This window comes from Pygoscelis adeliae, unplaced genomic scaffold (assembly GCF_000699105.1).
Source record: "Pygoscelis adeliae isolate BGI_AS28 unplaced genomic scaffold, ASM69910v1 Scaffold69, whole genome shotgun sequence".
Classification (NCBI taxonomy): Eukaryota; Metazoa; Chordata; class Aves; order Sphenisciformes; family Spheniscidae; genus Pygoscelis; species Pygoscelis adeliae.
Window position 1 is genome coordinate 3894628 of NW_008825619.1, and position 10744 is coordinate 3905371.

General features: G+C 42.2%; 1 protein-coding gene across 1 annotated transcript in view; it reads left to right on the forward strand.

Annotated features, from left to right (window-relative positions):
• TBL1X (transducin (beta)-like 1X-linked) overlaps positions 1–10324 on the forward strand; it is a 57788-nt gene extending 47464 nt beyond the window's left edge. Inside the window, exons 10-15 of the mRNA XM_009333388.1 lie at positions 509–560; positions 1871–1890; positions 2389–2516; positions 3669–3834; positions 4611–4712; positions 5869–10324. Of these exons, the coding sequence (XP_009331663.1) occupies positions 509–560; positions 1871–1890; positions 2389–2516; positions 3669–3834; positions 4611–4712; positions 5869–5895 (495 nt within the window). The 3' untranslated portion in view covers positions 5896–10324. The remainder of the gene's footprint in view (positions 1–508; positions 561–1870; positions 1891–2388; positions 2517–3668; positions 3835–4610; positions 4713–5868) is intronic.
• Positions 10325–10744: the final 420 nt, after the last annotated feature.

Consider the following 10744-nt stretch of genomic DNA (forward strand, 5'->3'; position numbering starts at 1 on the left):
CAAAAATTATGTCTATTTTTTAATCTTCTCCAGAATGCTGGTACTGTATCACTTAAAACTGCACGAACAATAGTTTCATTTTGTCCCATATTTCATAAAGCCAATGTGAAAGAAGCAGCCACTGGGAAAACTGAGCCATCCTATCCAAATACACGTTAAGTAACTGATACATCACTGTCACAGAGTACTAATAGTTTAAATATACACAGATATATATACACTTGCTTGCCTGTCAACAGAGGCACAATCCCTATGCTAAGAAGCAGTCTATTCGTTACACTTTGAAAAGAATATAAAACCAAAGAGTTTTCCCTTTGGAGTCTTCTTTCTGAAAGTAATTTCGTTGGAGCCGTTTAATTTTTTTTTTTAATACTAAGCAATGGGACGGGACGTATAAACTCAGAGCCCACCAAAAACCTGAATTGCTTTCTGAAAAAGCCTATCTTTATCCATTCACTGTATGGGAAGCCTAAGGCAGCTACGCTGCTGAGGTGCATGCCTCTGTTAGGTGCCTGAAGTGAAATGGAATGAATCTGGGTTGTGGCTCGCAGGCAGCGTAGGTTGCTTTACCAGCACACCCGGGCCATTGCACTGTACCAGCGAAGTATTGCTAATACAGGGGGAGTCTGGCCTTGCAGAAATACTTTTCACGATAGAGCTTTTCCAGCCCAAACTCCTCTCAGTCTCTTTCTCCCTTCCCAGCTGCATTGAATGAAGGCTGTGTCCATGTAGGAATAGCTGTACGTTGTAACAGCAAAGCCCTCCTGCTGGACTGTTGATTTATGCTGGTTCCTTGAGCAAAGCAAACATCTCAGGAAAGATTTGGTTTTGTGGATAGAATTGTACCAGTAATACAGATTCCTCATAGTATAGTTGTGTTAATTAAGGCTCATACATCTTTCCACTGCTGATTGACACAGCTGAAGTAAAAGATGTTTCTAGCATGCACACAGCCTGTGTATAAGAACTGAAACTGAAAGAGCAGCAAAACCTGAAGAGCTAAGTGAACATCAGCATTATGAATGTTTCCAACTTAGGCCACCAATATAGGTGGCCTAAGTTCTGCCCAATTCTACTCTGTCTTTGCCACATACCCACTCAGATTTTCATCCCTCTGGATTCTAGACCTGTTATTCCAAAATGCTCACAGAACTGAAAATTTACAGAAAATAGGGCTAGAAGAGGCTGAAAGAGAGCGCCTTGTCTGTTATGCTGCCACACAGCAGTATGGTAGTAACCAGTGTTGCTCTGCTTAAACATCCTGACCCAGTGGTAGCACATTTTTTTGGTGCTCAGTTGCGTGCTGTGATTTAAAAACCACCGTGGCTCAGCGTTGTTGGTGCCAGCTCAAATTTCTGACCACTAAATTTGGCACAAGAGCTATCCCCGGCCTCGCCTGTTTTTAAAAACCTTCAGTGGTGGAGACTGCAAATCCTCTTCAGGCAATTATTCTTCCTTTTGCTTTGGAAATCAATCCTCTGTGGCTTCTTTTTTTTCTCTTCTTTTGGAGTTCTTGATATTTTTCTACAACTTCTTGGAACATACGTTGCCTGTTAGCCGTAGAACACGGCTGAGCTTTGTGTAACATTTCCAAAAGCAGACTCAAGTATGCTGATGAAAATTTAGCATAAGAGCACATAATTTCCCTCATAGTGCACACTTTCAACAAGTGAGTTAAATCATTACTATATTTTTGGTATCTCTTTGAAATTGACTGACTAAATTTGAGTTATTTTCCCTGCTGTGAATTAGCTTCATCTTGTTTTCTCAGTTAGCTGAAGAAAAGATGTACTAAATTACCTGTCATCTCTGTTGAGCATATTCTTTATCTCACGCTGAAGTATTTGGCCATGTAACACTGCATAAATAGCTGATCTTGTTCCATTGTCTGTGCTGCTAAAAACATCAGGAAAACAAATGGGAGTTCAGGAGGAAAAGGAAAATGTGATGTGGCTCTTGACTGGCATAAGAGAAAATTATTACGTTCTAAGCAGTTATTGAAACTTTATTTTCATTCTTTAAAATGACTGCTGTTGCAATGTGTGATTTAAACTTCAAGTTAAACTTCTCTAAACAGAGTAACTTCAGTTTCCGTGTGAAAACACAGTTACAGGCTATGGGGCAGTACAGCAACTATTTAGTTCTTCTGATCTATTGAATAAATGCTATTAAATGTGTAGCTCTTTCCCCTAATGGGGTTATTCTAAAGTGTGTGCATTGTAGGTGCCAAACTGCTGCATTAATAAACTTAAATTATGTTTATGTGTATGCATGTGTGTCGAGATCTTAAATAAACAAATGGTAAGAATAACATAGAATTGAAATAATTCAGCTGAGAAGAGATAAGTAACGTTGCCATTTTTCCCCTTCGTAATTACTCCGACTTAGATTTGGAGTATGAAGCAAGATACCTGTGTACATGATCTTCAGGCTCACAGCAAAGAGATTTATACTATCAAATGGAGTCCTACAGGACCAGGCACCAGCAACCCAAACTCCAACATCATGTTAGCAAGGTAAAAATATACCTATTCCTGTTGCCCACCAAGAAGAAGGATCGTCTTTCTGACGTGTAACTCTACTGTCAGCTTGCCGTCAGTCTTCCGGCAGACAATTCCAGTAAAAAGTACCTGCGTTTGTAAATCAGGGGGATGGATACAAAGGGAAAGGAATCATATTTGAAAAAGGAAAAAGAAAAAGAAGGAAAATTGAGTCGTATGATATTTAACTCTTCAGCTGTCTTGATGAAAGGGTTGTAAATCTGGCATTGCACCTTCACATCCGGCATCCGCTTGTTATGAATGAAGGTACTTAATGAGACAGATGGCAGCCCGTTCAGCCAGTTGGAATGTGTTCTAACCAGGGTCACGCAGCTCACCTGGGCAGACATTGACCATCTTTATAGCCTTGTTAACTAACAGAGAAAAGCTTGGAGAATCTTTAAAATTCCACTTGCAAATCTGTTCAAAATTCTTCTTTGAGTTTAGGAGATACGTTTACTTGTAGAATGCCAATTGGTGGTAGTACCATGGGATTATCAAACCCGTTCATGCTGTATTCAGTTTCGGGAGGAGTTGTATTGAAGCCGTTTCATTTATTTTACTCCTTAGCTGGGAGTGGACAGGGAAGAACTTCACTTTGTTGGAGTTGTTCTTTTAATATTCTTTTTAATACCAATTATTTCCCTTGCCTTTCTCTAAGCTCACAGTTTGGGATTTAGATGGATTGTAGCAAAAAACAGCACTGAAACAAAGTGCTAGAGAATTACAGAATGCTGATTCCTTAAATAATGCAAATCCATTAGGAATAAGGTCTCTCTGGAACCATTTATCCTATTAATGACAATATATATTTGACCTTCCTGAGTAATAGCAGGTAGAATCTCAAAAGGAGGGAGCTTGGCCCTCTTAGGGATAGTGATCTGATCCTACCCAGCACCGTAGATAAACTCAAAGTGTCCGCATACAAGAATTCAGTTCTGTAGATACAGTTCTTGTCATTAAAAACATAAAGACTGTAGAGAATATTAGCTTTTCTGTTTGAAACATTATTTCTTGCTTAGCCAAGGGAAAAAACCTGTGGTATTCTCTTAAAAAGTTTACAGTATCAAGCCACAAATTGATTAACACCCAAATTAAGACATGCTTGTGTTTGAACTCTTCTTGCAGTGCTTCGTTTGATTCCACTGTTCGGCTGTGGGACGTTGACCGAGGAGTCTGCATCCATACGTTAACAAAACATCAAGAGCCTGTCTACAGCGTAGCTTTTAGTCCTGATGGAAAATATCTAGCCAGTGGGTCCTTTGACAAATGTGTCCATATATGGAATACTCAGGTACTGTGAAACACATCTGGTTTAGATGACACATTAATAGTAAAAGCTTAAATGGAAAATACATGTACCTCTGTAGCGTATGACCTGCCAGCCAAGGTGAACCTGATTGTATTGACTGATACAAATCCCAGCATAACAGTTGAGCCACTCAGGTGGAGTGAGGTGACTGCCCAGAACATTTCTGCTCAGGCTTCATTGTATGCTAAAACACTAGCGTGCATGAAAATAGGTACATCACATTGTGCCGTCAGCTTCGTGAAGCAAAGGTGTGGATCGATTCTTAGAAATAAGTGATGCTTTTATTTAGTAACAAGCTGAGTTCAGTCGTGAGTCCGATGCACCTGGCTTATACTTTGTGGTGAGGAGATGACAGATACAAAGGGTGTAATGCCTGGGGACTGGGGATATTCTGGAGAAAACTGGGACATCATAGTTCCGCAGATCTAATTCTGGATACTGATGCCTCACAGCCTGAATTAACAACAAACTTTATAAAAGACCATCTCAGCCTAACGCCCCAGGCCTTTACTGTTAGAAAGTTGACAAAAACAGATGTCTAAGAGTCCTACTGTAAATTGTTTTCTGGAGGAGCCTGTTCCTCTTCATTATCAAAGACCAGTTTCCTAACTTCAGCGCCTTATGGAGATGACCATAGTTGGGTGATGTGAATAGCCCCCCCTCGCCACCACTCTCTTCTTTTTAATGTAGTGCCACGTGACAGAGAAAAAGAAGGGGAACTTCTGTATCAAACGTTTGCATGCTGTTTTGCTTTATAGAGTGGAACTCTAGTACATAGCTACCGAGGCACCGGGGGCATCTTTGAAGTCTGCTGGAATGCTAGAGGAGACAAAGTGGGGGCAAGCGCATCAGACGGATCGGTAAGAAGCTTTACACATTGTAAATGCTGGGTGGAGATTACTCTTCTGGAGGGCGTCCACAAAAAAACATAGATGCCATACTGCCTTCACTGGACAGAGCTGAAGGGTAGACAGCTCAAGACAGAAATAAGTAGTCCTGTGGAGTATAGTAAAAACGCTCCTGCTTTGGAAGGTTTTGAATATTAGGAGGTGCTGTTCCTATTGGAAATGAAGAATGCTTGTGGAATAGGTGAATATTACTGAAGATGGGAATGACTTTTAAATACATATTTGGTAAGAACAACAGTAGTGTTGTTTCTATCATTATTCATCTCATCTGTCAATTTTTAATGAAGGTCAGGTCACAGCAGTCAACTCTCTAATAAACAGTTGTCCTGGGGCTTTCTAAGTGTTATCCCACAGAAAAAGTTTACCCTTGAACAGTTGCGAAAAGAGCAAGTTTTCAGCATGGTGCCCAAAGATTGCATTGGGTGGTAAAGGAGAAATATTGCCGTAGAGAGACTGATTATTCATTGCTATTTTTGCTGTTAATGGTACTTTGAAAAAAACTTCAGTTGTAGCATGATCCGCTTGTGAAGGACGCACGGATGTTATAACACACTCTACAGCTGTTTAAAATAACTTTTTTACATGGCTGGCATAACTACTTTAGAGCAGTATTTTTCAACTGGTTTTAACAAAGGGTACACCTACGACATGATTCAGTTGCTTGAGCTTAGTTGTGCCGTTTGAGACGGTGCCATGCCTGGCTTCCAACAGCTGCTCCAAATGGGTGCGTGTCTGCTCTAGGTCCTGAATCAGGCCTGGCAGGCCTGTGCATCTGTTTTGGGTATATTTCAGAAATGGAAGTGGACACTGTATTCAGGCAACTAAACAGAGCCCATAGTCTTATCTGGGATATGCCACCAACACGTTTGTTTGTAATCCAACGAAAGCCCAGCTGAATGTTAAACGGATGGGTTTCACTTGGGTTTTCTCCCATGTCGGGTCGTTCCCTTGCTTGTGCGCATGCCAACAGGTACTTGAGACAGGCTGGTTTGAAGCTGGGGAGTACGACATACAGCTAGCTGATCAGCCTGTGTACGGAGCCGTGTATGAATAGGACTTCCACATCACCTTCAGAAATGGTTCTTAATGCTGAGTCTTTTCTCCCCAGGTTTGTGTTCTAGATCTGCGGAAGTAAAAGTGAAATGTTTTAGAAGAAATTTCAAATGGACCAGCAGTGAATGTGTGGGGAGAAGCACTCTTCAAAACTATTCTTAACAGCTCCAGAACTGTACGAACTTGAACAAAGTTAGAGTGTACCGTGAAACCAACTCTCCCTGGCCACAGGTGTCTAGTATTTTGTCCGTAACCTTCATCAAGGAGTAAAAACACAGTCACTTCAGAGGGGGAGGGAATGGTTTCCACCTGGAACATTCAGCCTTGGAAGCATGAAGCCACCAGCTAGGCATTGCACTGTTTGGTTTGCGTCTGAGAACTTGCTCTGATGGCTGGGAAAAAAAAGCTGTGCCAAAAAAAAAAATTAATAAAAAAAAAGAAAAATGCTGTGATAAACCAAAAGGGAAAAAAAATCCTCCTCCATGCGGTGTTGTATTTTTTCCTTCCAATTTGGACACTACAGTTGCTCTCCCAAAGGACGTTCAAAGACCAGTTTGTACTGATGAAATGCTCAACTTTGTAATCACAACACTTTCTATTTTCTAGACTACTTTTTTTGTTCAGTGGTTTTTCTATCAGCTGGAATATTACAGCCTGGAGGATCCCAGGCTTAGGATGAAACTTTTGTTTTCCTTTTATTTCTCCCTTCCACTCCCAACTTCCTCTTCCTTTTTTCCTCCTCTTTCTTCTTGCCCCTTTTTTTTTTCTTTTTTCCCTGTATGCCCATAGTAGATGCAACCAGGTGGACATGACAATGAAAATTTTTGACAGACTGCTTCTCCTCTCTTCTCTCTCTTCCTTTTCCTTTCTTTCTCTCCGTTTAAAAGAAAAAAAAATCCTCCATGCTTCAGATCTTAGCGTCTCAAGGGCACTTTCAGCAAATTGTGTAATAAGTGCTTTATATAAGAATGCAGTGCTGGGGAAGATTTTTACAGGAGAAAGATGACTTTTAACAGAAAGAACCCAGTGTATTTTTGGAAAAAAAATATTTTTTATGTTAAGCAGTTTTAAAAGCCTAAAATGGCCACCAAATGTAGACCAGTTGTGTAATTCAAGCAAAAATAATGACACAGAGTCCAAGGAACATGAAAGGTGCAGTATCCTTTTTCTCTTCTCTCTCAGAAAGTGCTGTAAGGAAAAATGCCATTTGATACAATAAATGCCAGTCATTTACTAAGAGTCCTCTTCCAGCAGCCCGGCATTTATATAGTCTCATTTCGTTTGTGTGGCTGTTTGGTGATCTACACATACTGAAAGGGATTCGTAAGTTTGAGACCATAAATACAGCATTCATTTTCTTGAGTCCATATTTTCGTTTGTCCTTGGTAACCAGAGGAAAACAATTGTGTATCATCTTCTTTCCTCTAGCAATAGTTCAAATGTCATACAGAACATGGGTTTGGCTGCCTGTGGCCTTGCTGAGCAGTGCTGTCCTCCGCTCTTCATCCCACTCGGCTGTTTCTCTTCCAGTAAGTCAACGGGATTTTACCACTGACTTAATGGGACCAGCTGGACCAAGATCTATTGACTGCATCTGTCATTGTTGACGAACGGACTCTTGCCAAGCTCCTGCCCATCCACGGTTGGTGCGCACCTAGAAGCAGGCTCTTCCATTGCATCGGGCAGTATGTGGTGCTGCTGCCACCCTCAGCCGTGTGTCTTCTGCGTGCTACAAGGAAGGCTCTGGGTCTGCGCTTGGAGGCTCACTGTCTGCCCAGACAGCCTTGAGGGTGTCCTCAGTGCGGTGCTCAGAAGACAACGTAGAACTTTCCATTAGGTGAGGACGTGATAAACGATATATAAATTATATCTCAACATATATACTACTACAAAGTTACAGTGGATGAAATGATCAGAATGACAATAAAAACTTCCAAAGCACCACCTGTCCACTTTGGACATGATTTCCTCTGCAAGCTCGACATCTGCAGTGATGCCCACTGAAGACTGCGTTACTCTAAGAGCCAATGATGGATGCAAAGAAGGACGCATAGGCAGAGTTTACCGAAAGTGCTGTAAACTATGAGGCAGCCTTGGGGTGGTGGCAGCCGTTATTTAGGCAAATCCTCAGAACTGGCTGAGTCAAAGAGGTGTCCTCCCTAGCCCACAGGCTAGGCTAGGATTTGTAGGAGAGAGAAAAACAAACAAGCAGAGACCCCCTCAACATCATGTAGTACCTTCCTGCCCAAAGTTGCTATTTCTGTAACACAGGGTCTTCCCCTTGGTTTGACCACGGCTGCTGAAGCGGTGATTTGATCTGAGCAAAACCAAGACCGGAGCCCTCGTGCTGAACTGGTGGTGCGAGACCTGCCAAGCATCATGGCATCGTCACGGCATCGTGGAATCCGTACCTCATTTTTTCTCCTGTGTTTTCCTCTCTTTACGCTTGAATCTGCACAGTATCTTAGTCCTTCCAGTGCAACTAGCCGCTGCCAGCTTCCGCTGCATTTCTTAAAGATACACGTTTGGGAAGGAGAAAAGAATGAAAAGAAAGAACTGCTCAGGGTTACTCAGTCCTGAGGTGAAAACAGTTAGGCGGGATTTTGGTTATTAATAACAGTTAGGCTTGTTTATAATTTATATCAAAGAATTGGACACTGGGAGGTGTGAAGGATTATTTTCGGTGTTAAATGCATTCATGTGTTGGTTTTAGTTTTCTGCTCCAAGAGCATGAGCTGTGGATGATCACGTGGCAGTTTTGCACTGTTTTATAACAACCACGTGTACCTACTAATTTGAAGTCACTACTAAGAAAACAAAGAGTACTTGTTCGAAGAGAGACTTGAATTTGCGTACAAAGGTTTGATGTGGTTTTATAAAGCACAGTTGGGTCAATGATTTGATTACAGTCATTGCATGTACACGGTTAACTTCCTAAGCTGCTTTTGGGTGGCGTTTCTGAGAATTAACGCGCAGAAGCTCCCGGTCTGCAGGCAGCGGAGGGCAGCGCGGATGTGGCCCTGGCCTTGCGTCTGTCCCTTGAGTGGCGCCTGAATGGGCCAGACCTCAGGATTCAAAGAGATGAGGTTGCTCAATCCGAGTTCAGCGACGCCGCATGGCTGGCTGGCTACATAGCCTGTGTTCCGTGGTTGTTCCCGGGATAGCTACTGTAGATAACTCGGCAGTGTCCGTCGTGCCCATTTCTTTTTCCTTTTTCCTTTTTTTGAGTTGCCAGAACACCACCTTTCCTCTGCCCGCCTACGTGGAGGTAAGAAGCCAAGAGAAACAAAATTTGAAAATCAGTTGTTTGCAAAGCCTACGTGTGAGAGAGGCTGCTGGTCCCAAGAGTTTTCTCTACAGACCATCGGATCTGAAAGCAGCGTATGGGAAAAGCTAAGAAAATGCACCTTTCTTCCCCTCCCCAAGACCCTAAAGACTGGAAAATCCTCAAAGATACCGTAGGAGATGATAGTTTTCGGCTAAAACGAGGGCAGCTATTAAGGAAGGCAGAAGATGTAGTTGCAAAGGCTAATCCTAGCCTGCCGGGCTGGTTTCTTTAGGAGGTGGGCAGTGGGGAGAGAGGCTTTTCCAGGCTGTAGTTCAACGTGGACGTCTAAGCCTAGACCTGCAGAACTGCCCTCGTGGGAGCTCTCGCTTTCCTCCGCTGCTGCGGCGGCAGCCCCCGGCTGGCGGTGCCTTTCTGCGGCTCCCCTGGAACAGAACCGCGTGCGGCAACAGGCCGATGGACCTCGGCGTTTTTTTCATGCAACAGTTTTGTGATAATTTTCTTTCTAGTTCTTTGTAACAGAAGAGAAATTGAAAAACCTAAGTGAGCACACAGGGTTGTGAAACCATCGAGAGGCTTACTGGATTTTTGTCATTGCTGGCTGTCTGGAACTGGCCTTGAAGTGAAAAAAGACGGTTTCTGAAAAACCACTCGACTCTGTGGGTTAGAAGGATACTGAATCTTTTATGTGGAAAACACTGGGTCCCTTATGGGGCACTAAAGGGCCTGACTTACAGGGTTATACACACATTAACCCCATGCTACATCTTAGAAATTTCCTTTTAATTTGTTTAAAAAAAGAAGAAAAAAATAGCTAATTTTAGAGCCAAGTGAAGTGCACTTTGTCAAATGTAAGGGTCTGCTTTGTTTTTGGGTTTCTTTTTTCTTTTTCCCTTTTTAATTTTTCCTCCTTTTTTTCCTCCTTTTGCCTTTTTAAAAGATGTGGTTCTTTGTCAATTGCAGAAATGTTCTTTCAGCCACTCACTGAAATTCTGAATTCTGGCTTCTGCAGTTTTTATTGTCTGTGTCAGACTTGCAGCCAGACTTGGTTCTCATTTCAGCATTTCCCAGGTTCTGTTGAAACAACATCAACCCTTATTTTGTTTCTCCCCCACCCACACTTTCTTCAAATTCACCTTGTGTATTGTAGCTCATTTGTTTTAAGGAGAGAATCAACAGATCATATTCAGTGTCTTGAATAAATTGCTATATTTTGATATTAGAGAATTCTGTGCGTGTTGTTCCTTATTCTTTCCTCGCTGCTTTGCATCCTCTCCTGAAGAGCTGGGGTTGGGTGACTTAAGTTGTAACATGGCGTCACGACCTAAAGGGTTACCCGGCCTGCGGGTGTATAGAGGTCGCAACCGTGGGTTCGTAGGATTTTGTAATACACAAGGACACGGAGGCTTTATCCTCTAGATTTCCCTACTTCATTACAGATTGCCACAAATACCCCAAAAATCACCACTGGCAAGTCTACCTATGATTAAGAAAGCAAATACCTCTCTCTCTCTCTCTCAAGCTATTACAAATGATTATCAGCAATAGTATAGCAACAATCAATAATATAGCAGCGATCAATTATAGCAACAATCAATTATAGCAGCATCCAATAATAGCAGCGGTCAAGTGTGTGTGTGTATAT